Source organism: Phoenix dactylifera, unplaced genomic scaffold, assembly GCF_009389715.1.
Source record: "Phoenix dactylifera cultivar Barhee BC4 unplaced genomic scaffold, palm_55x_up_171113_PBpolish2nd_filt_p 000268F, whole genome shotgun sequence".
NCBI lineage: Eukaryota > Viridiplantae > Streptophyta > Magnoliopsida > Arecales > Arecaceae > Phoenix > Phoenix dactylifera.
Genome location: NW_024067756.1, coordinates 671,019 through 691,554, shown reverse-complemented (window position 1 = coordinate 691,554; position 20,536 = coordinate 671,019). Strand labels below are relative to the sequence as shown.

The 20,536-nt window shown below is 45.9% G+C and overlaps 2 protein-coding genes across 3 annotated transcripts in view; one reads left to right on the top strand and one right to left on the bottom strand.

The window, feature by feature from the left end:
• The first annotated feature begins 4,051 nt into the window (after positions 1 to 4,051).
• Positions 4,052 to 20,536, top strand: part of LOC103722587 (D-lactate dehydrogenase [cytochrome], mitochondrial) — a 94,003-nt gene continuing 77,518 nt past the window's right edge. For both annotated transcript variants that reach the window (XM_039117740.1, XM_039117739.1), the window contains exons 1-5: positions 4,052 to 4,416; positions 4,498 to 4,591; positions 6,321 to 6,421; positions 15,978 to 16,026; positions 16,230 to 16,322. In XM_039117740.1, coding sequence (XP_038973668.1) covers positions 4,172 to 4,416; positions 4,498 to 4,591; positions 6,321 to 6,421; positions 15,978 to 16,026; positions 16,230 to 16,322 — 582 coding nt within the window. In that variant the 5' untranslated portion in view covers positions 4,052 to 4,171. The remainder of the gene's footprint in view (positions 4,417 to 4,497; positions 4,592 to 6,320; positions 6,422 to 15,977; positions 16,027 to 16,229; positions 16,323 to 20,536) is intronic.
• LOC120105372 lies at positions 10,743 to 11,946 on the bottom strand. Its single transcript, XM_039117741.1, has 3 exons — positions 11,547 to 11,946; positions 11,393 to 11,468; positions 10,743 to 11,294 (listed from the first exon to the last, which is right to left on the bottom strand). The coding sequence occupies exons 1-3, from the start codon at positions 11,631 to 11,633 to the stop codon at positions 10,852 to 10,854; spliced, it is 606 nt and encodes a 201-aa protein (XP_038973669.1). The 5' UTR covers positions 11,634 to 11,946; the 3' UTR covers positions 10,743 to 10,851.

Sequence of the window (20,536 nt, the reverse complement as noted above, 5' to 3'; positions counted from 1 at the left end):
GGGGGGTTCTATATACACCCCCCCTATTGCTAAGGACACCCCCCAAAAACCAAAAAAAAAATACCCAAACTAACCTTTAGTGTAATTACCATATTGCCCTTGAAATTTTCTCAGTACACCCCCCCTTCCTCCTCCTCCGTTTCGTTTTGAAAAGAAAAAAAAAACACCCCTCAAACCCCCCTTAAACCCCTCGATCCATTTACATCGTTTAGGCGATCTTTGAAGGAGATTTAAGCCCCATTCGAAGCATGGACAAGCAACTAGTGATTTGGGACGAAGAATCGGCCGCAAAGGTACGTGTTCCACCTTGTTTCGAAATATTTTTTTTTTCACGGTTCGTGCTCCGTTCGGCACTGGATCGCCGAACAAAAGGCTTCTGTTCGGCTGAACAGTGCCGAACAGAAGCCTTCTGTTCGGCAACCCTTAACCGAACAGAAGCCTTCTGTTCGGCTGCACAGTGCCGGACAGAAGCCTTCTGTCCGGCACTGTGCAGCTGAACAGAAGGCTTCTGTTCGGTTGAGGGTTGCCGAACAGAAGCCTTCTGTTCGGCACTGTGCAGCCGAACAGAAGGCTTCTGGTGCCAAATCGCGTGCCGTGCTGAATTTTGTGCCGAACAGATCCTCTGATTCATTAATTCTTGGTGATAAATTATTTTATATGTAGGGCTATGCTACAACCGAATCGAGTATATAATCCGTGCAGCCAATTCAGTTGAGTTGTGATGCAGAGTTAGATTTGATTGCGCTACGATTCAAGAAGTTGATGGGGCTTCTCAATTGCAGATGATCAAGAAGTTACGAGAGATTGCAAGTCCAGATAGTACACCTCTTTTAGAGCCTGCAAAACGGAAGACCGGTTCACGTGGGCGCGCTTCAATGAAGGTTGATACGTCTACTCGACGTGACCCGTCTGCGTTTGAGTTGGTTCTATCTTGACAGGATAGTTATTCACCTGGTGTTGAGAAAGTTACCATCCGCAATCCATCTACTCAGATTCAAAAGAGGCAGCCCAAGCAAAAGGTAAGTACCAAATATTTATTTCCTTACAATAGGTATTACAACGTCTACGGGACGGTCCGTGCCGTGCCGGTATGTGATGTGCCGATACGGGACATGTCGGGACGTGCCGTGCCGAGATGTGCCGATACGGGACATGTCGGGACGTGCCGTGCCGAGATGTGCCGATACGGGACATGTCGGGACGTGCCGTGCCGAGATGTGCCGATACGGGATGTGCCGTGCTGAGATGTGCCGATACGGGATGTGCCGTGCCGAGATGTGCCGATACGGGACATGTCGGTACGTGCCGTGCCGAGATGTGCCGATACGGGACATGTCGGGACGTGCCGTGCCGTGCCGGTACGGGATGTGCTGAGACGGATAACTATTTGGATATTTCTGCCATTGTTACATATTTTCTATCATTTGATATTATTTGCAGGTTTTTCGTACTAGAGCCCAGTCACATACGCCCATTATCTATATTGATGCTATTCCTTCTGCCTTGAGACCATACATCCAGCATATCAAGGATGTAAAAGCTGATGGGAATTGCGGATTTAGGGCAATAGCTGACTTACTGGGATTTGGAGAAGATGACTGGGTACGTGTTAGGAAGGATTTATTGCAAGAGTTGCAATGTCATTCGGACCACTATCGCACATTATATGGTGTGGAAGGGACGATTGCTGAGATCACTCATGCATTATCATATTATGATGATTGTCCACCATATGACAGATGGATGACTATGCCGGACATGGGTCATCTTATAGCATCCTGCTATAATGTTGTCCTATACCATCTCTCGTTGCAACAATGTCTGACCTTCCTACCTCTCCGTTCTGTGCCAGTACCTCTTCTATCCCGCAAAGATATCGCTATCGGATTCGTAAATGGAAATTATTTTGTTGAGGTACTACGTTCACAACACTTGCGAATATTTAATTTTGCTTATTTATAATTTTGTAGCTATTAATATTTTCTTATTTCTAATTTTGAAGGTGTTCTTGTTGCCGGGACATCCCGTTCCGCCAGTAGCGACCAACTGGCGAAAATATCATCTTCCTTGTGCTACCGGATGGGAAAATTCATATGAAGCCCGGATTCAACAGTTCAAAGAGAGCATCTCACTTAATGTTATAATTAGCGAGACAGTAGAGTTAGATTGATTGTTTATATATGTACAATTTTTGAAAGTTGTAAATTTTTTTGGGCTCTTAGAGTCATGTACTGTAAGCTGCTATATGCGTCCTGAAACTGATCAGGACAGACTCATCCTCTGGACCTCTTGGACATGGTCCAACGGACTCATCGTCTTCGCCCCTAGCGGGCATATCATCATGCTCTGACTCAGGAGAGGGCGATGGCATATGAGCAGGCTCGGGAGAAGCAATCCTAGCACGACGTCTCCTAGCTGACGCCGTAGGTCTAACTCTGGAGGGACCGGGATCCATGTCTGAAAATATAGAAATTCAATGTTAGGCTATATCAAAGAAAATAATTCAATTGCATACATAAATGATAAATGATAAAACAAGCCAAAAAAGAAACAAGTTACTTCTTGGAATCTACATGATTGGGTTTTGTGATAAATAATTCAATGTTACTTCAATTGCATACATAAATGATAATTCAAAAGTATACGACTCGTAAACTCAAGACATAACTCAATAATAGACTTTACCTAAAACTATGCCGCAGTTCTTAGTTTTTGTTTTTAGTTTTTGTTCGTTAACTAATGTTGTGGTTTTATTATTTGATAGAGCATTTGATATGAGATAATCATTCCAAGATCAAGAATGACATCGATGAAGGTAACAAGATCATCATATTTGGATGCACCATGTTAATGCTATATGATAATGATTCTAAATTATCCCTACTTCTCAAATTACTATCTAATCTAGTAATGAAAAACTTGTCCTTGATGTTGGGTATCCAATTCACCCTAAGGACGTGATCTAGGCTAAAATTTGGGAATAAAAATAATCCTTAGTCTAGCAACAGAAAAAAAAAAAAAAATTTGGATTCGGCCCCATGGGGACCAAGATACATTGGGTCGGCCCCATGGGGCCGACCCAATTGCAGCGGGTCGGCCCCATGGGGCCGAACCGAAGGCACTGGTTCAAAGAACCAGTGCCGAACGATTTGGGGAGGCGGGGGGGGGGGGGGGGGGGAGCTACCTCGAGGTGGTCGTGGAGGCGCCGGCGAGGTGCTCGTTGCTCGGGAGATGGCCGGGGAGGTGGTTCCGGGAGAAGCCGGCGAGGTGGTCGGAGATCGGGAGAATGCCGGCGACGAGAGGGAGAAGGGGGAACGGGGGGGTTTTGGGCGTTGGCGAGGTGCTTTGGGCGGAACAGTTCAAAGGGAGACGGAGGGGGTTTGGCCGCCGGCGAGGTGCTTGAGGCGAGGTTTTTTGGGCGGAAGGGAGAAGCCGGCGGGTGTTTTGGAGGGGAAGAGCGGGGTGGGGGGGTTTGGGGGGTGTAGAGAGCAATTTAGGTGAGGGGGTGGGGAGGGTGGGGGGTAATTTAGGAATTTTTAATTTTTTAGGGGTGTCCTTAGCAAATGGGGGGGTGTAGAGAGTATTTAATTTTTTTTTAATTTTTGGGGGGTGTCCTGAGCAACAGGGGGGTGTATATAGAACCACCCCATAAGGAGAAGCCTGAAGTTCAGTTTTTTAGCTGCTCCTAAAAGTATTTTTCTGATTTTTTTTCTCTTATAAATACATTCTTTGATAATATTATTAATATTTTTTAAACATATTTTTATTTTTAAAATTACAAAAAAATTTCTTTAAGTAATATCAAACACATGCCCTTAGCCCTATCATGCCTGCAAATGCTGATGTTTTGGGACCGTCGCCGCCCGTACCCGTAGGCCATTTTTGACCTTGGTGCAACAAAATGCGGGACAAACTCATTGAACACTCACAAGAACTAGCCAGATAGGCTGGAATAAGAAAAATGGGGGGCACGAAAGCACAATGAACGCGTTGAGAAAGCACGTGTCCCAGAGAGCGAGGCTCCTCCCCTCGCTGGCTTTATTAGTGCCTGCGTTTTACTCTCCACTACCGCCGCCACGTCACTCCCACGGATCGCGGCAATAAGGCCAACCAAAAACAAGGAAGCTCTGAGCTCTCCAGACTAGTCTCTCCCATCCCTTCCTCATCGACCATGGGCTTCCTCTCCGCCTGGCTCTCTCGCCTCGCCTCCAGGCCCTTCTTCTACCGAGCCCCCCGCCACCCCTTCTCTCCTTCTCCAGCCATCACTGCCCTCGCTCCTGGATCCGACGCCAAGGAGCGCCTCCTCTCGTGGACCCGCTCGCTAATCCCTCTCGCCGTTGCCGCCGCTTCTGCTGGAGCCCTCGCTCTCGATCTCCGTCCCCATCCATCCCTCTGCGATCCCGCCCTCGACCACCGGTTTCACATCCTTAAATCCTCTCTTCTCGCTCGATTTGTTCATTAATATATGTAGTGATGGTTTATTCTTGACGGTTGTAGAATTGGAGGGAAGGACAGCACCGAGCTAGTGGTACAAGGTTCTCGCAAGGAGCTCCCGAAAGAGTTCATTGAAGAGCTGAGATCTTTCTTACAAGTAAAATAAGGAATTCCTTTTGCATTCTTTATGGTTTGTCTATTGGAGATTATTGGTTTGCTTTCTTTGGATAAATGTTACTTCTCTTAGTAAATTTTGCTTCTCATTTTCTACGTAAATCAGAAAATTTGAAGTCTCCTTTGTTTTTGCTTTTATTTTCTGTTTCTGTTTTCAAAAAGCCAAGAACAAAAATGAACTAGACTGAACAACAAATATGATAAAACCATTTTTGTTTTCTTGTGATGTCTTTAGATCTTCTGGTAGCAACGACTTCTTGCTTTCTAAAGGAGTGAAAATAGAAGCAAGAATAGTAGGAGTTTTGCGCAAATGCTATTTTCATTGTAAATCTCCATATGGTATTTCACTAATTTCTAGAAGCAAGAACGCAAAAACAACAATGATACCAAACAAGTCCTAAGTTACGGGAGTCTCCCCATGTGTTAATGCAAATAGAAAGGCAGCGGGCTACTCTCAAAGATATGGTGAACCTCATCATGGCTGCTTTATGGTGCACTCTGAGAAGATGGCACCATGGTGAATGTGAACCAACCTTAGAACAGATGTGAAGGAAAAAAAATAGAAAATACTCTTAAAAATAGGGATCATAGGCCTATAGGAGTACTCCTTCCCATTTCTTGTTCTCTTGGGGATGCCTTAAAAGCATCACTCCATGAATCTCTCTTCATGTTGAAAATAGTATTTACTTTGGAAGTTTAAAAGAGGTTGACTGTTGGAACCAAGTGGGGCTACCAATGGCTGTCAATTTCTTTTAGTTTTGATGCCTTTTGGAATCAAGCAGATGCTGATATACAGTGGACGCATCTTATGTCTTTCTATATATTGGAATGCCTCTCGCAGGGGCTAAAATAATCTATTTTCCCTTAGATGTTGTGGTTCTGTGTGCAAAGAACCTAGAAATAATGAACATTCTCTCTTCCACTTTTTTGCATACTGTTAAAAGTTTTTGGAGTGACTAGAGGCTAGGGGTGTAATCGAGCTGAGATTAGGTCTGATTGAGCTTAATTTGTGACAATTTTTAGCAGCTCGAAGCTCCTCTGCCTCTCTCTTTCTATCTCTCTCTCTCTCCCCCCTCCTTCCTCCTCTCCCCCTCTCCCTCTCCCTTTCCCCCTCTCTCTCTACTCTTCTTCCCTCTCCTTCTTCCCCTTGCCCTCCCTCTCCTTGTTTCAATAGGCTCCGGCATGGTACGGTATGGACCCGTATTGTACCAAGCTAGCCATTGGCCAGTACGAGCTCCGGTATAGGTCCAGTAGGCCTTGATTGAAAGGACAATGTCATAGATGTGCCTCCATAGCCCGGGCCATTCGTAGGCTTTTTCGTTGTCTATTTAGTATTTGTTTTATGCTTTTATTTATTTTTTTATTTACCATTTGCTGATATAATTAACACATATCCTACACATGTCCTCTTAAATCGTAATTATTTCTGACTCTCCATGTTTCTCTCTCTCGTAAAGGCCACATACCTTCATAAAGAGAGGCAAGGAGGTCCATGCCTCTAAGGATGCATCTTATGGAAATGGTGTTCCTTGGAAATCCACCATATCCTAAGAGATATAACTCTTTAAGACATCCGTAAGAGAAAAGCCAAATTCAGAACAAAATATAAATAAATTTAAAAATTGGAATCACCATATGATTGAAAATTGGGAAAATAATCTATAAATTCTAATAAAAGATTATAAACTTTCTTTGCTGGGATCATTGGACAGGGTAACATCACACTGGACTATGATGAGAGATTCTACCATGGGAAGCCACAAAACAGTTTCCATACTGCTGTAAATGTTCCTGATGTGGTTGTCTATCCAAGGTGCATTTCTTGCTTTTATTTTCTTGTATTCCTCCCCTTCTTCAGCCTACTTTATTTATACATAATGGGATTTATTTTAGTCTTTCATATTGGCTGTTTGTGGTGCATGCGATGATTTACAAAACCTAGCTCCACTCTGTAATTGATAGTTACTTTAATGTGATATGTGTTCTCTGCATGGCCATATGCCTTAAAGTATGATTGGCCTTTCCAAAAGTGACTCTTCTGGCATCTCTCTCTCTCTTCTCTATTCTTCTATATCTTTATACAGGTTTAAAAGGAATTATTCTATTTAAAAAAGGAACTGCATCTTTAAGCGAACTGCACAGCATAAGTTCTAATATGTTTAAGGGCAAAGGAAAATGTTGCAGCAGCATGTAAAGTGTAGAGTACTCAAGGCATTGCAAAATCAGTCATCTTTAAATTGCACTAAGCTGCTTTTATTATCTAAGAGAGGTGATGGATCATGTTCAAAAGCTTTCTGCTACAAAGCATAAAGTGAGAAATTTACTGAACCAAGATAATGTAAGTGGATTTTCTCTTGAAAACAGTCATTGGTTTCACATTCTTTGAGTTCAGTTGTATGCATCTGTTAAAATCTTTTAGTATAGAGTTGATGATTCATTTGATCAGAACATGATGATTCCTTCTTCTATCCAATAACTTTAATGTGAATCATAAAATTAAATATAATGTGCTTGAGATTTAGTTGCACATTTTGGTTAGGTTATTATTTAATGATTAAATTTGGTTTTATGCAGAGTGAAATATGACAAACTAGACTTATAGATACACACTCAAGGCATATTTTCTTCAGTTGTCATAACAATAATTATATGTGTTGCACTTTGTTGACTTATGAAATGGAAAAAGGTGTTTTAGTTGCATTAGTAAATCTCATTTTCTCAAACTTAACGTAATTAAAATACTCTATTGACTTCTATAATGCAATTTCAGTAGGTCAAAGTCAATAACAAAGAAATTTTGTGGGACAGTTCCATTAAATTTCTTGCATGGCTACCAATTGACTTTTAAAGGATTGCTTGTTTATACCACTTCAGCTTATCTGTTGTATGAGATTATTCAAGTTCTTCAAATGGCAATCAATGACTTTAACATTTCTTGTTATACCACTTCAGCTTATGTGTTGTATGACATAATATTTGATTGCCTATGAATGTCTAAGAATGAGGAAAAAGAACAAATGCTAAAAGTTTTTTTGGTATGGAGGTTATAGGCTGGAGCGTTTGACAACACCTTAGATATTAATAGTGATGTGTTATATTTTATTTTACACATGTCATGCTTTGATTGTTATGCAGAAATCGGGGATAAACTTTGCCTCTTGTCACTCCTTAAGATAATTTCTGAGCTAGATAATCCAATTTTGTTTGGCAATTGACCAAGATCTCACACAAATCCGCCACCTTCATGTATTAGCCAATTTCATGTTATCATTGACTATATTTACTTATAATGAGAAATCTAATATTTAATTGGTTTTTGATGGTTGACAATAGTCAGCTGCCTTTGAATTGAAAGTTCCTCGACAATTTGTCGTAATAATGTAAAAATCAACCATCTTTTTGGCTGATGCCATCATCGCATATAATGACCACCATTTTGGTTGGTTGATTTGATGATTGGTGATATTTGACATCTTTAGTTGATAAGTTGATTTGATCAGCTAAGGGTGGCCATTTCTTTGTTTTCAATGACTATTTCTTTGGGTGCTTCAAATATAATAATATGATTGAATTAGGCTAGAAATTACCTTTTTGTTCATCCAGTCATTATGCTTTGGTTTGTACTTTGGTGTATATCAATTACCTAATGTCGGTGTAGAGTCCAACGAAATTATCATATGAATTATCTATGTCTTGTGTAACAACCCATTTTTTCTAGATTATATTATAAAATAAGAGAATTTGATTGTTTTGTATTGAACTTTGGGGTCTTGGCAATTGGGTAATTGAAAATATGAATTATCTCCATATCGGACGCCAGGAGCCCTTACATGATTAGGTGCATTGATCATCACATGAGAGTAGCAGGATATGCATTTCATGGCCAAGGAGGATATTAAGGTGGTCTTCGATTCATCGAGGAGTCAAGGTTCACTCATGCCACATAGGATAGGGACCATAGTACATGACCAATAGGCGGTGAGGATATGATTGCATGCAGAAGATGGGGTCCTTGAAGTTGTGAATGCGAGGTTGCTAAAGATGACATAGCACATGGGGTAGGATCGACGTATCAAGTTCAGAATGTTGTATGGGATCCTATTACCCATAGGCTGGCTACTTTCCTTATTGATATGGTGCTTCAGATATGTCGCCCTCTAGTAGCTACCTAAATGAGCTTGGAGCACTTTACAGGTCGGAAATTCATGCCGGCATATTCAGATGTGTCGCTCCACAATCACTGTATCGAGTAGACAACTCCTAAAGCGACACCATCTGCAACACGGATAGGGACTATCTTAGCTATGTACCCTATGGCAGTCCGATGAGCTTATAGGAGCAGGCGACCATGTGGATAAAGCATTGGGTTGAGCCCATTGCATATGAAGACAATCCCAACATCTATGAGAGACATCGCCACTTCACAAAATTTTAAATATTGATATGTATTTAAATTGACTTTGTATTCTATATTTTATTGATTTTCGTTATGAATATAATGATTTATTTTCTTTAACTGCTTTTACCATTAAAATTATGGTCATTTTGTAAACAAGAAGCATGAAAAAAGAAATGAACATTAAAGAGCATCAAAACACCTAAAAAACATCAAAATTAATGTTCAAATCACTCAAAAACTTCTTCAAACATCATTAAATATCAAAGAGTTTGGAAAACAAAAAAAATGTAAGCCGATTCAGAATTGGTATGCTTGACCATACCGAGTGTCAGTATGGTACCATATCAGTACCTGATTTTTACAGGCGTCGGTATTGGTACAGAAAATCTTGCATTCAAGAATTTAGTGATTATGTTGATGAAAGTTTTTTCTGTTAATAATTTGTGAAAAATACAGTAAGATCCCACCAACTTAACTCAAGAAACATCTTACTCCCAAAATTTTAAAATTGTCAAGGGGCTAATTGAAAAAAATTTAAATTTTGGGAGCAAAGCGTTTCTTGCAAGGTTCACAATCTCGGTACCGGATACCATATTGGTACCTTATTGGTTTGGTATACCTCTGCTTCGGAATAGCTCTTACCTATTTTCTCAATTTTCATCTTGATATGCCTCGGTACGAACCAGTATGTATCTTAGTACGCCATGGTATAGGTCGGTACGCTTCAGTATAGAGTGGTACATCTCGGTATGAGTGGTACGAGCAAGGTTCGCGGTACCGATCGTACCGACGTACCGGTCGGCTCCGGTATCGGTACGGTACCGTTGCCGAACCGAGCCGAACCGATACCGTACCGATAGGGTACATTTAGCGACCCCATCGTCGTTTTTTTTTTTTTTGAAGTTTTTTGGATGTTTTTATGTTTAGGTTTAAGGTTAAAACTAGATGATGCAACTTATTACTTCCAAATGATTCAAATAATGAGATGAAGAACATAAAAAATTTTCAAATTAAGATACAATCAATTACATACGTTTAAATCACTCTCGAATATCTAAAATCGGGTCGAATGGCGATGCTTCTCGTCAATATCTGGATCATCAGCATAATATGGAGGCAGATCAACCCATCCCTCTAACCAAGCGGCATTGTAGTCTTGTATGCTCAATCCTCGAGGAATGCGCGTTGGATCATAAGAACTCTCGGATCTCTCGCTGAAGCTCTGGCTCTGAGAGGTGTCTTGATAAGGGGCCCATCCGAATATGCCGGCACTAAAATCCGATCCGTAAGATCCTCTGGGCTGCACAGGATAGTAGCTACCGGAAGATGACTCTGATGCACCATATCCATAGGCTGGCTGAGGCCGCGGATAATAGGAAGACTCGGAACTTGATACATCAATGGATTCGACTCCATATGGAAGGTCATCTGCAGCTGCATCCTGGCCTCTTGAACGACCTCGAGGAGCTCTTCTTCGATATGCAATGGTATCTGACCGGCCTATATCAGACGGCCTACCGTGGTCCGTATCTTGTGTAGCATGTGTAAACTGAGACTCACCGGTGTATCGAAAATCTCCTTCCGGCTGTGTCTCATAACTAGTACCATACTGTCCTCCACTTCCTCCATGGCTAGTAGATCCATCACCACCAGAATCTTCATCGCTGCTGGTCCAAGTCTCCTCGACACTCTCCATTGGGGCCCTTTCCTTTCCTTTTCTTGTTTGTTGGGATTGACCCCCTCCTGATCGAGTCGACTGGGTAGTAGAGCGTCCTCGTCCTCGTCCTCGCATGAGAGGATCATAACGGGAGCATCGGACCAGTCATGCGGTGACTGGCTCCCCTCTAGCCACTCATATCAGCTGTAGGAGTGCGTGGAATGTTGCGCTCAGCCCATTGCTGTGGATCGACCATAGCCTTGGTGGCTATGATACTGGCTGGTCGTCGAGGCGATCCCGGCTCATCAAGCTCGGGCTCCTGCTGCTGGGCCGCAAGCCAGTCGAGCATAGGATTATCATCATCATCTGTAAAAGTCCTATAGATGGGATCTGCATACTTGAGCTCCACTTCCTCTTGAATGCATTTTAGCCTCAACCGTAGATTGTAGTGCACATAAACTAAGTCGTTGAGGCGCTTTTGTGTCAAACGGTTCCTTTGTTTGCTGTGGATGAGGCCGAAGGTGGACCAGTTGCGCTCACAGCCAGTCGAGGAGACCGTTTGGGAGAGAATCCGGATAGCTATCCGCTTAAGATTTTTTGCGGATCCGCCAAAATGAATCCACCATTCAGCTGCAAAAATATTGAAAATAATTACATTTTATATATATGATGGCCTCATAGTTGAAGATAATTCAGATGCAAAAATGTCTTGCAGATTTGTATTGTACCTGGATTCATAGTTGTCTTGCTCACGACAGCTGGTCGCTGTCCAAAGCTGTGGCTACCCTCTCTAAATAATTTGGTCTGTGGAAAGAAGCTTGTTGTAGTATGTCAATAATATAAGATCTGATATATTTACATATGTTACTAAATCATAGTTACCTCTTCTATACATAACGCGGCGACTTCTGGATCAGGCTCCATCTTATAAATAACATTACGCAGAGCATGAAGAAGTTCATCATCCATACCAATTCCACTCTCGTACTGAAACCGGGGATTCAGATAGTATGCTGTACATAGATGACACCATCTTAGTATAACTATACAAATATATCAATCAATATAATTATCAATATTATCGCTTACCTACTAGATGCAATTCCCTACCCATTTGGGCTCCCCACCGCCGCTCAATGATGTCGATGTACTCCTGGGCATGGGCTACATCTGCCTCCATGATCTGAGCCTTTGCATTCTCCATCATGTGATACAAAAAGCCCATCTGGGGATACCTCTCGCTATCCACGGCCCGCAGCACTTCATATAATGGTTTGATAGCCTTGACCAAGGTCCGCCGTACCGGTACCGGTCGGCGTACCGGTGGCCTGCCGGACCGGTACGGTACCGGTCCGGTCCGGTCCGTACCGGCCGGTACCGGTGGTTTCAAAAACCACAGCGCGCGGCGCTGTGGTTCTAAAAAAAAAAAAAATCGTACCGGTGCGAACCGGCCGGTTCGCACCGGTACGAGGCCCGTACCGGCCGGTACGGGCTCCGAACCGGCCGGTACGGGCCCGAACCGGCCGGTACGCACCCGTACCGGCCGGTTCGGATAAAAAACCGGGAAATACCGGTTTTTTATCCGTTCCGGTACCGGTCTAGGTCCGGACCGGTACGTACCGGCCCGTACCGGCCGGTACGGGCCGGTACGGCATTCCATGGCCTTGACTATCGCATTGGCCCGCTGCCAGAATGACTGCCTGCTTACCAAGTCTTCCATCCTGCTTCCTTCAGTGCCGGCCTGGGCATATCTACTTTCCTGCCACTCGGGACTAACAAACATCTGACGTAGGGCTCCTTTCTTCTCGATAAGGCTATCAAGTGCAATGTAATTCGTAGCAAACCGTGTGACTCCTGGTCTAAGAATTTCTTCCCCTGCATACCTTCTCATTAATGAAAGAACCCAAGTATGGCTATAAATATACCTGGTGATGCGTTGGGCTATCTCCACCGTATGTTGCACCCTACGGATCTTTCCAATATCCATCAGGATGAGGTCGATGCAATGTGCAGCACATGGGGTCCAGAAAATTTGTGGTCGCCGCTCCATCAAGACCTGCCCGGCCAACTTATATTGCGGTCCGTTATCAGTGACGACCTGCACGATATTCTCCTCTCCAATCTGATCAATCACCTCCTCCATAAGTCTGAGGATGTATGAGGCGTTGTGCACCTTATCCGAAGCATCAACTGACTTGTGGAAGAAGGTCTTCGTATCACAGTATGTCAGAAAGTTGATGATGGCCCGCTTTGTCGGATCGGTCCAACCATCACACATCAGAGTGAGCCCATATGTGGGCCACTTGCTTTTATATGAACCAATCCAATTCTCTAGCTCCTCCTTATTGTTGTCAAGAAGCTCACCGTAGATGTCCCTCGGACCTAGAGGATCAACACCGGGACCGGCAGTCTGTATGGCAGAAATGGCAGACTTGTAGTATGTATTGTCTGCAGCATTTGCTGGAATGTGGCTGAAGTGGAACCAGGATCCAATAGCTCGCCACATATCCTTCTTCTCCTTCTTCCACATTGTGTCTACTCTTTGCTGCTTCGAATCTCTTCTGGGAAAGGCATGCGGATCTACATCATGGATTGACGCACCTGGTGGAATCCCTCCGGAAGACTTCTTTCGGCTACCAAAACCACCCAGGATAGATGCAATCCGGCTACGTCCTCTGCCCTCGCCCTTCCTGACAGATGTTGTCCTTTGAAACTCTGGATCTTGTCTGCTTCCACCAGAACCGGCGCTCGACTCAAAAAACGAGGGCCCAAATCGAGCCCGATGCCTCGCCAACTCCTTCTGCTGCCATCGATCATCCAGACTCGCCCGCATGGCAGCCTGGATCTGTGCCTCCTCCTCATCTGGACCCTCGACCTCCCGTGACTCCATCAAGTGATAGGAAGGTGCTTCTGCAGCTTGGCGTTCCACCTCCGCTTTCTGCTTGGCAGCCCTCTCCTTGGCTGCTTTGATCTCAGTGAGGTTTTTCCTCATCAGCTGACGGATGGTCGGTGGGCACTCCGAGCATGCAGATATCTCACGAGAATTACCGGCTAAGTGCTGCTTTAATCTGGTTACTCCTCCTTCTTTGAAGCACTTGTAACAATAATTGCACTGAAACTGGTGACGTTCACCGAGCATCTTCCCATGCTCCCAGCCAATATTATGCTCTTGGGGTTGCCCTCTCCTTGATGGCTCCATTCCTACGACCACATTAATTTTTTTCAATTTTTATTTTTTTGTAATTAAAAATTAATTTTTAAATTTATTAATTAAATTATAAATTATATAAATTCTGTAAAAAAACAGTTAATGTCATTGAATCATTGAATCATTTCCTAATTTTTGGCAATTAAATTAAATTATATATCAACAACATATAAAAATTTCAAAACGAAATGGAATCATTGAATCATTTCCTAATTTTTGGCAATTTTTGACTTAATTTTTTTAAGCAATTTAAATGAAATATTAAAAAAACAATGTAGGGGAATTTTACCTTATTTTGTTTTTGCTGGATTTTTCTTCAAGAAAAACGACGCTCTCCGACCTTTCTAATTTTTTTTCATGCCTTTGTCTTTGCCTTTCTCTTCTTTTCCTCCTCCTTTCTCTTTGCCTTTCCTTCACTTAAGCTGATGGATTTGGCTTCAGCCTTCAGCATTCGGTCGGCTTTTATAGCCAACCGTTGGGTCACTGTGGCACTTTGAAAAGTGCCACTGTGAGCCACAGCGCGGCACTTTCGAAGTGCCGCGTGAAGTGCCGCACAAAGCGGCACTTTCGGTCGCATTGCCGCACAAAGCGGCAATTTAAAAGCGCCGCTTTCAAAGTGCCGCACAAAACGGCACTTTGAAAGCTCAAAGTGCCGCACAAAACGGCACTTTGAAAGTGCCTCTGGCCAGCGCTGTGGCACTATCATAGTGCCACAGCGCTGGCACCTCATTTCCAGCACCGAACCGGTACCGGTGCGAACCGAGCGGTTCGCACCGGTTCGAGCATGTACCGGTGCGAACCAGCTCGGTTCGCACCGGTATGGTGCTCGAAACATTCGGTTCCGACCCATATTGGGTCGGAACCGATTTACACACTGGAACCGGACCGGTTCCAGTCGGTACCGGTCCGGTTCGGGCTGAACCGACCGGTACAGGTCGGTTCAGCAGACCCTGGGTACGAGGCTCTTACCAACTTGAATGTGTGTTTTGTACTGATTTTCTTTCGGTACGGTACGCTCCGTATCGGATGGTACATGGCAGTATGGCAGACCTTAGTTTCTCGAGAAAAGTTGGACGGTCTTACTATATCTTTTCCCTTAAAAATAAGTATTTTTATTAATTTAGTTCAACTTGGTTGAGTCATCATTGGTTTCGAGATGTTTTGTGGTTTCTTTAAATTTCAAGCTAAGGTTGATATGGTTAAATGATGGTGGTATCAAAAGGGGGTGGCTGACGGTTGTCCCACTGCTATGTGGGCGAAGTTGAATATGGCTTTCTGAGTTCTGCATTCAAAGCATAAAAAAGTGTTGCTATTCCACATAACCAAATTTTTTGCCATGGTAAACCTATCCTGTTGCTTGAATATGGCCTTTCAAAACTTGGAAGCTTCATGCTATGAAAGTTTATGGGATTGAACGGAAGTAGGATGATACAAAAGGAAAAGGAAGAATTGAAAAGGGTCGTGAATTCTCCTCTATTTAACTTGGGATATTTGTTACATACAAATGGCACATGTATATTAGACCTTGATAGAATTTGCACAAGTTTTAGAATGCTAATATATTTACTCAGTTTAAACATTCCTTCAAGTTGGAGCATCTGGTGTCTTTTATTTTTTTGTTGGAATGTATGTAAAGTTCTACATAGCTGGAAGATTGTTTTCTGTCAATTTTACATTCTAAAAATTGTCTTTAGATTGGTTAAAAAAAATCTTTTCTTTGCAAGATTTACTGCACACTAGTTTCATGTATCACAAGAAAATGCTTATTTCTCTTTTGCTGAAAGAAAGACGCGATGTTCTTCACTTTTTCATGATGGTTGATTTAAAGTTTTTATGACTTACACCTTTGCTTGCTTGAATATTCTAGTTATGCATGCGCTAAAAGAACATAATACACTTTAGTTCTTCCAAATTTTGGAAATTTCTCAAACATCTTATATGGTGGTACACGATATGATCAGAATTGAGTACCTACTGTGAACAAATCCTCCAATTTACCTCCGATTACAGTAAAAGGTTTTCAGTATCTCCTGAAATCTAAGCAGAACTTCAATCTAATTTTGCTCTTGTTTGAGTAAAAAATATTCAATTTCTTGTAATTACAGGTCACATGATGACGTACAGAAGATTGTCACATCTTGTAACAAATACAAGGTATTGCTTCTTTAATAAAACTTCTTTTTAAGTAACCAGGCTTTTGAGTTTAAATGGTGCTCGTCTAATATCTATATGCTGATTCAGTTTGTACGAAAAGTTCAGTTAAATTCTCATGATTCACACCCTTATTCCTGTTCTGTATATTTGGTCATGTTTGGCTTCTAATGAATGCTTATATGGTAATTTTGCTTTGGAAGCAGGTTCCTATTGTACCATATGGTGGAGCTACGTCAATTGAGGGCCACACTTTAGCTCCTCATGGAGGTGTTTGTATTGACATGTCATTAATGAAAGTATGCATTGAGCTCATAGTGTCTATTTCATATCCTAATTATAATTTATGAGTTATCAAAATAACTGTCTGTCTTGTTGCCATATCATTGCTTATTTTATTTATATGATTATCACATTGTTATGTTAACACTTGCGGAATATTATTTCACTAGGGTGTAGAAGTATCACTAAGTTGAATGCCTTCATATATTTTTATTATGTTAAAGAAAGAGATGGATGTTCATCCATGTTAGTTTATCTAACGACAGTAGTTGCTAAGTTGGTAGAGAGATTGGAAATACAGAAGATATCCTTGTAGATAGGGGATGTAAAACCTAAATTTCCTCTTTGCTTATGTATGCATCAATGGTAAGTATGTAGATTATCTTAGAGATGGCCTGCAACAAAGTAAGTAGGAGATCTTTTAGTTTGTCAAGAAAAATATGAATTTTAGTGGACAACTCTGTTTATAGGGCTTTTGGCTCCAAAAAAAAGTCTTAAGCAAAGTGTTACGGGGGAAATAAGCCGCCATGCCCCACGTGACCGGCACGCGCGCCCAGGAAGACTACGGCTGCCCTTTGATCCAGCAATCCGACCCCGAGTCGGACATCCTCGGCTCCGCAGCCCGACCCCGAGTCGGCTGCCCTTTGATCCAGCGCTCCGACCCCGAGTCGGACGTCCTCGGCTCCGCAGCCCGACCCCGAGTCGGCTGCCCTTTGATCCAGCAATCCGACCCCGAGTCGGATATCCTCGGCTCCGCAGCCCGACCCCGAGTCGGCTGCCCCTTGATCCAGTGCTCCGACCCCGAGTCGGAGATCTCTTGATAACGACAGGCTATTCCCCAGAGGCACGCCGCGGCCTCCTGCTCCACTACTCCCTGCAACGGCTGTATCCGATGCTGCTCCACGATCTCCTGCATCAGCCGTACAAAGCGGAGCCCCACTATGCCCTGACGTGGCCGTACCCGGTGCTGCTCCACGACGCCCTGTAACGGCCATGTCAGTGGCCACACCATCGTGCCCCACGATAACGAACCCCCCTGAGAGACCCCCCCAGCCAGGTATATATGCGGCTGGGGGGAGAAAGGGGGGGAGGTGAGCAATATCTCCCAGAGCACTCTCTTACTTGCGATTATCACCTCTCCTCCTCCTCCAATCTCCTCTGACTTGACCGTCGGAGGGCCATCACCACCCTGGTGGTGGTGCAAGGCTTGTTTGCAGGTTTCTTGGCGGAAGGTGGAGCGCAACCAACACCAACCAAGACAACTCAGACGGAACCCCGTTCACACCGCAGTGCCAATCGTTCTCGGTTTGGACCACCAGCAACAGTTGGCGCTAGAGGAAGGGCCCGAATCTTAGAACGATCATAATGGCACGGCGAGGTGGTCGTGGAGCTTCCAATGCTTCCGGTCGCGGAGCCTCTCGCGCCTCCGGCCGGGAGGCTGCTGCGTCCCCAACGCACTCTCAGCAGCACTCCACCGCCCCTTCTCCCATTCAGACGGTCGAAGCTGCCCAGTTCGACCAGCTAGCCCAGCAGGTTCGCACCCTCGCGGAGGCAGTGCAGAATCTGCAGGGCGTGATCTCTCGGGTGCCGCAACGGGCTCAGGAGCCGCTGCCCCCCGAGCACTCGCCTCTTCCTCACAACCCGCGCTCCTTCCTCTCCCATGGAGAGGAGCGCCGGCGCGAGGAGGATTCTCGAGTGCGGTCCATTCTGCCAGGACCTTCTCATCGGAGCTGTGCGGGGTACGAGAGGCGGACCCGGGCGCGTTCTCAGACACCCCAGTCCTCGAGGGGCCCGCACTCCAGTCGGTCCCCCTCGCGCCGCTCCTTGTCCCCCACCCACCGGTCGCGCTCCCTGGACCGGCGGGTGGACGATCTCCACAGACAACTCCAGGTCCTGAAGGGCCACTCCAAAGATCCCTTCGCTGACTTGGAGATCTCCTCCCAGCCGGCGCTTGCCTCGAGGATCCTGCGGACCCCGAACCCGCCGGGGTTCAAAATGCCGGCGATCGAACCCTACGACGGGGCGGCGGACCCGCGGGACCACGTGGAGAGTTTCAGGACTCTTATGCTCCTCCATGGAGCATCGGATCCGCTCCTCTGCAAGGCCTTCCCGGCGACCCTCCGTGGCCCGGCAAGGGCATGGTTCGCCGGCCTGGAGGCTAACTCCATCCAGTCCTTCGACCAGTTCACCCGCTTCTTCATCAGCCATTTCGCCGTCAGTAGCAGGCGGCGACTGGTCTCCGACTCCCTCTTTGATGTCCGGCAAAACGAGGGAGAAAGCCTGCGGGATTATCTCACCCGCTTCAACAAGGCTACACTGGAGGTCCGGAACCTGAGCCAGGAAGTGGCTCTCTCAGCCCTGAAGCGTGGCTTCCGGAAGGGCAGACTCACCTTCTCCCTGGACAAACGCCTGCCGCGGAGCTTCCCGGAGCTGTTATCTCGGGCAAACCAGTATGCAGACGCCGAGGAGGCAGCCTCCCACCGGAACAAGGAGGCCGCCGAGGCCCCTCTAAAGCCCGGGAAGAAAAGGCGAAAAGAGGCACCCCAGAGGAGGAGCCCGACGCCTCAACGCCGGCGCAGAAGCCCGTCACCAGCAAGGAACCACGGCGCCACACGCCCTCGTTCTCCGCACCGACGCTTCAACCGGTACACCCCACTCCTGGCCCCCCGGGCCCAGATCCTCATGGAGGTCAAGGGGCGGGAGGACCTCCCGGTCCCGAGGCAGATGAAGAAGATCCCTGGGAGGAGGCCTTCTCGGGCGTACTGTGAGTACCACCGAGACCACGGCCACGATACCGAAGACTGCTTCCAGCTTCGGGACGAGATCGAGGCTCTCATTCGCCGAGGGCGTCTCGGTCGATATGTAAACGACCGACGTCCCCCGGCAGACCCGCGTCCGGTCGACCCGGCCCCTCAGGAGCCTCGGGAGCAGAATCGACCCGTTGCGGGAGTGATCCACACCATCACTGGGGGCTGCTCTCGGCCCGTGAGGAACGCAGGGGGCTCGGCGGAAGCATCAGGAGTGGCCGTCGCGAAGAGGCAGCGGGTCGGAAATGTAATCACTTTTTGTGATGAAGATGTAAAGGGGGTTCAGACTCCCCACGATGACGCCATGGTGATCTCTCTCACTATGGCGAACTATGATGTAAGGCGTGTTCTTGTGGATAGTGGAAGCTCAGCTGATATTTTGTGTTACGAGGCCTTCCAAAAGATGAGCTTGTCCCGACAATTGTTGCACAAAACATCCACCCCCCTCATAGGATTCACTGGAGACGCTATCTCGGCCGAAGGTGTCATTGAGCTGCCTGTGACTGCGGGCGTTGCACCCGCAGAAGCCACGGTGCGACTCGGGTTCTTGGTCGTCCGTGTCCCCTCGGCCTACAACGCTATCCTCGGACGACCCGGACTGAACGCCCTTCGCGCGGTGGTTTCTACCTACCATTTGCTCATGCGGTTCCCCACGGCGGCCGGGATTGGAGAGGTCCGAGGTGACCAACCAACCGCACGGCAGTGTTTCCTAGCAACTCTCAAAGGGAAGAAGCCCATAGAGGCCCTAAGCGTCGAGTCCCTTGACGCCAGAGACGAAGTGGCCTTGCGGCACGGGGAGCCGGCCGAGGGCGTAATCGAAGTTCCCCTCGAAGAAGGCCGCCCGGACCGCACGGTCCGGGTCGGTGCCAACCTCGACTTGGAAGCTCGGCTCCGATTAGTGGAATTCCTCCGAGCCAATGCTGATGTGTTTGCCTGGTCGGCGGCCGATGTACCTGGGATCGACCCGGAGGTCATTTCTCACGCCCTCAACGTCGACCCGACCCACCGACCAGTAAAGCAAAAGAAGAGACACTGTGCCCCGGATCGGATCCGGGTGGTCGACCAGGAGGTAGACAAACTCTTGGAGGCAGGTTTCATAAGGGAAGTGAGCTACCCCGAGTGGCTGGCAAACGTCGTACTTGTCCGGAAGGCGAGCGGGAAGTGGAGGATGTGCGTCGACTACACCGACCTGAACAAGGCGTGCCCCAAGGATAGCTTTCCGCTTCCGCGAATAGACCAACTGGTCGACGCGACTTCCGGATATCAGCTGCTGTCTTTCATGGACGCCTTCTCCGGCTACAACCAAATAATGATGGCTCCACAGGACGAGGAGAAAACGGCCTTCATAACAGACAGGGGGCTGTACTGTTACAAGGTAATGCCCTTCGGTCTGAAGAACGCTGGCGCTACTTACCAGCGCCTCG

Coding starts and splice junctions, on each gene's coding strand:
- LOC120105372 (XM_039117741.1), bottom strand. CDS start 11,633: ATGGATGATGAACTTCTTCATGCTCTGCGTAATGTTATTTATAAGATG. Junction 11,469..11,546: donor CCGCGTTATGTATAGAAGAG/GTAACTATGATT, acceptor TTCTTTCCACAG/ACCAAATTATTTAGAGAGGG. Junction 11,295..11,392: donor CAAGACAACTATGAATCCAG/GTACAATACAAA, acceptor ATATTTTTGCAG/CTGAATGGTGGATTCATTTT.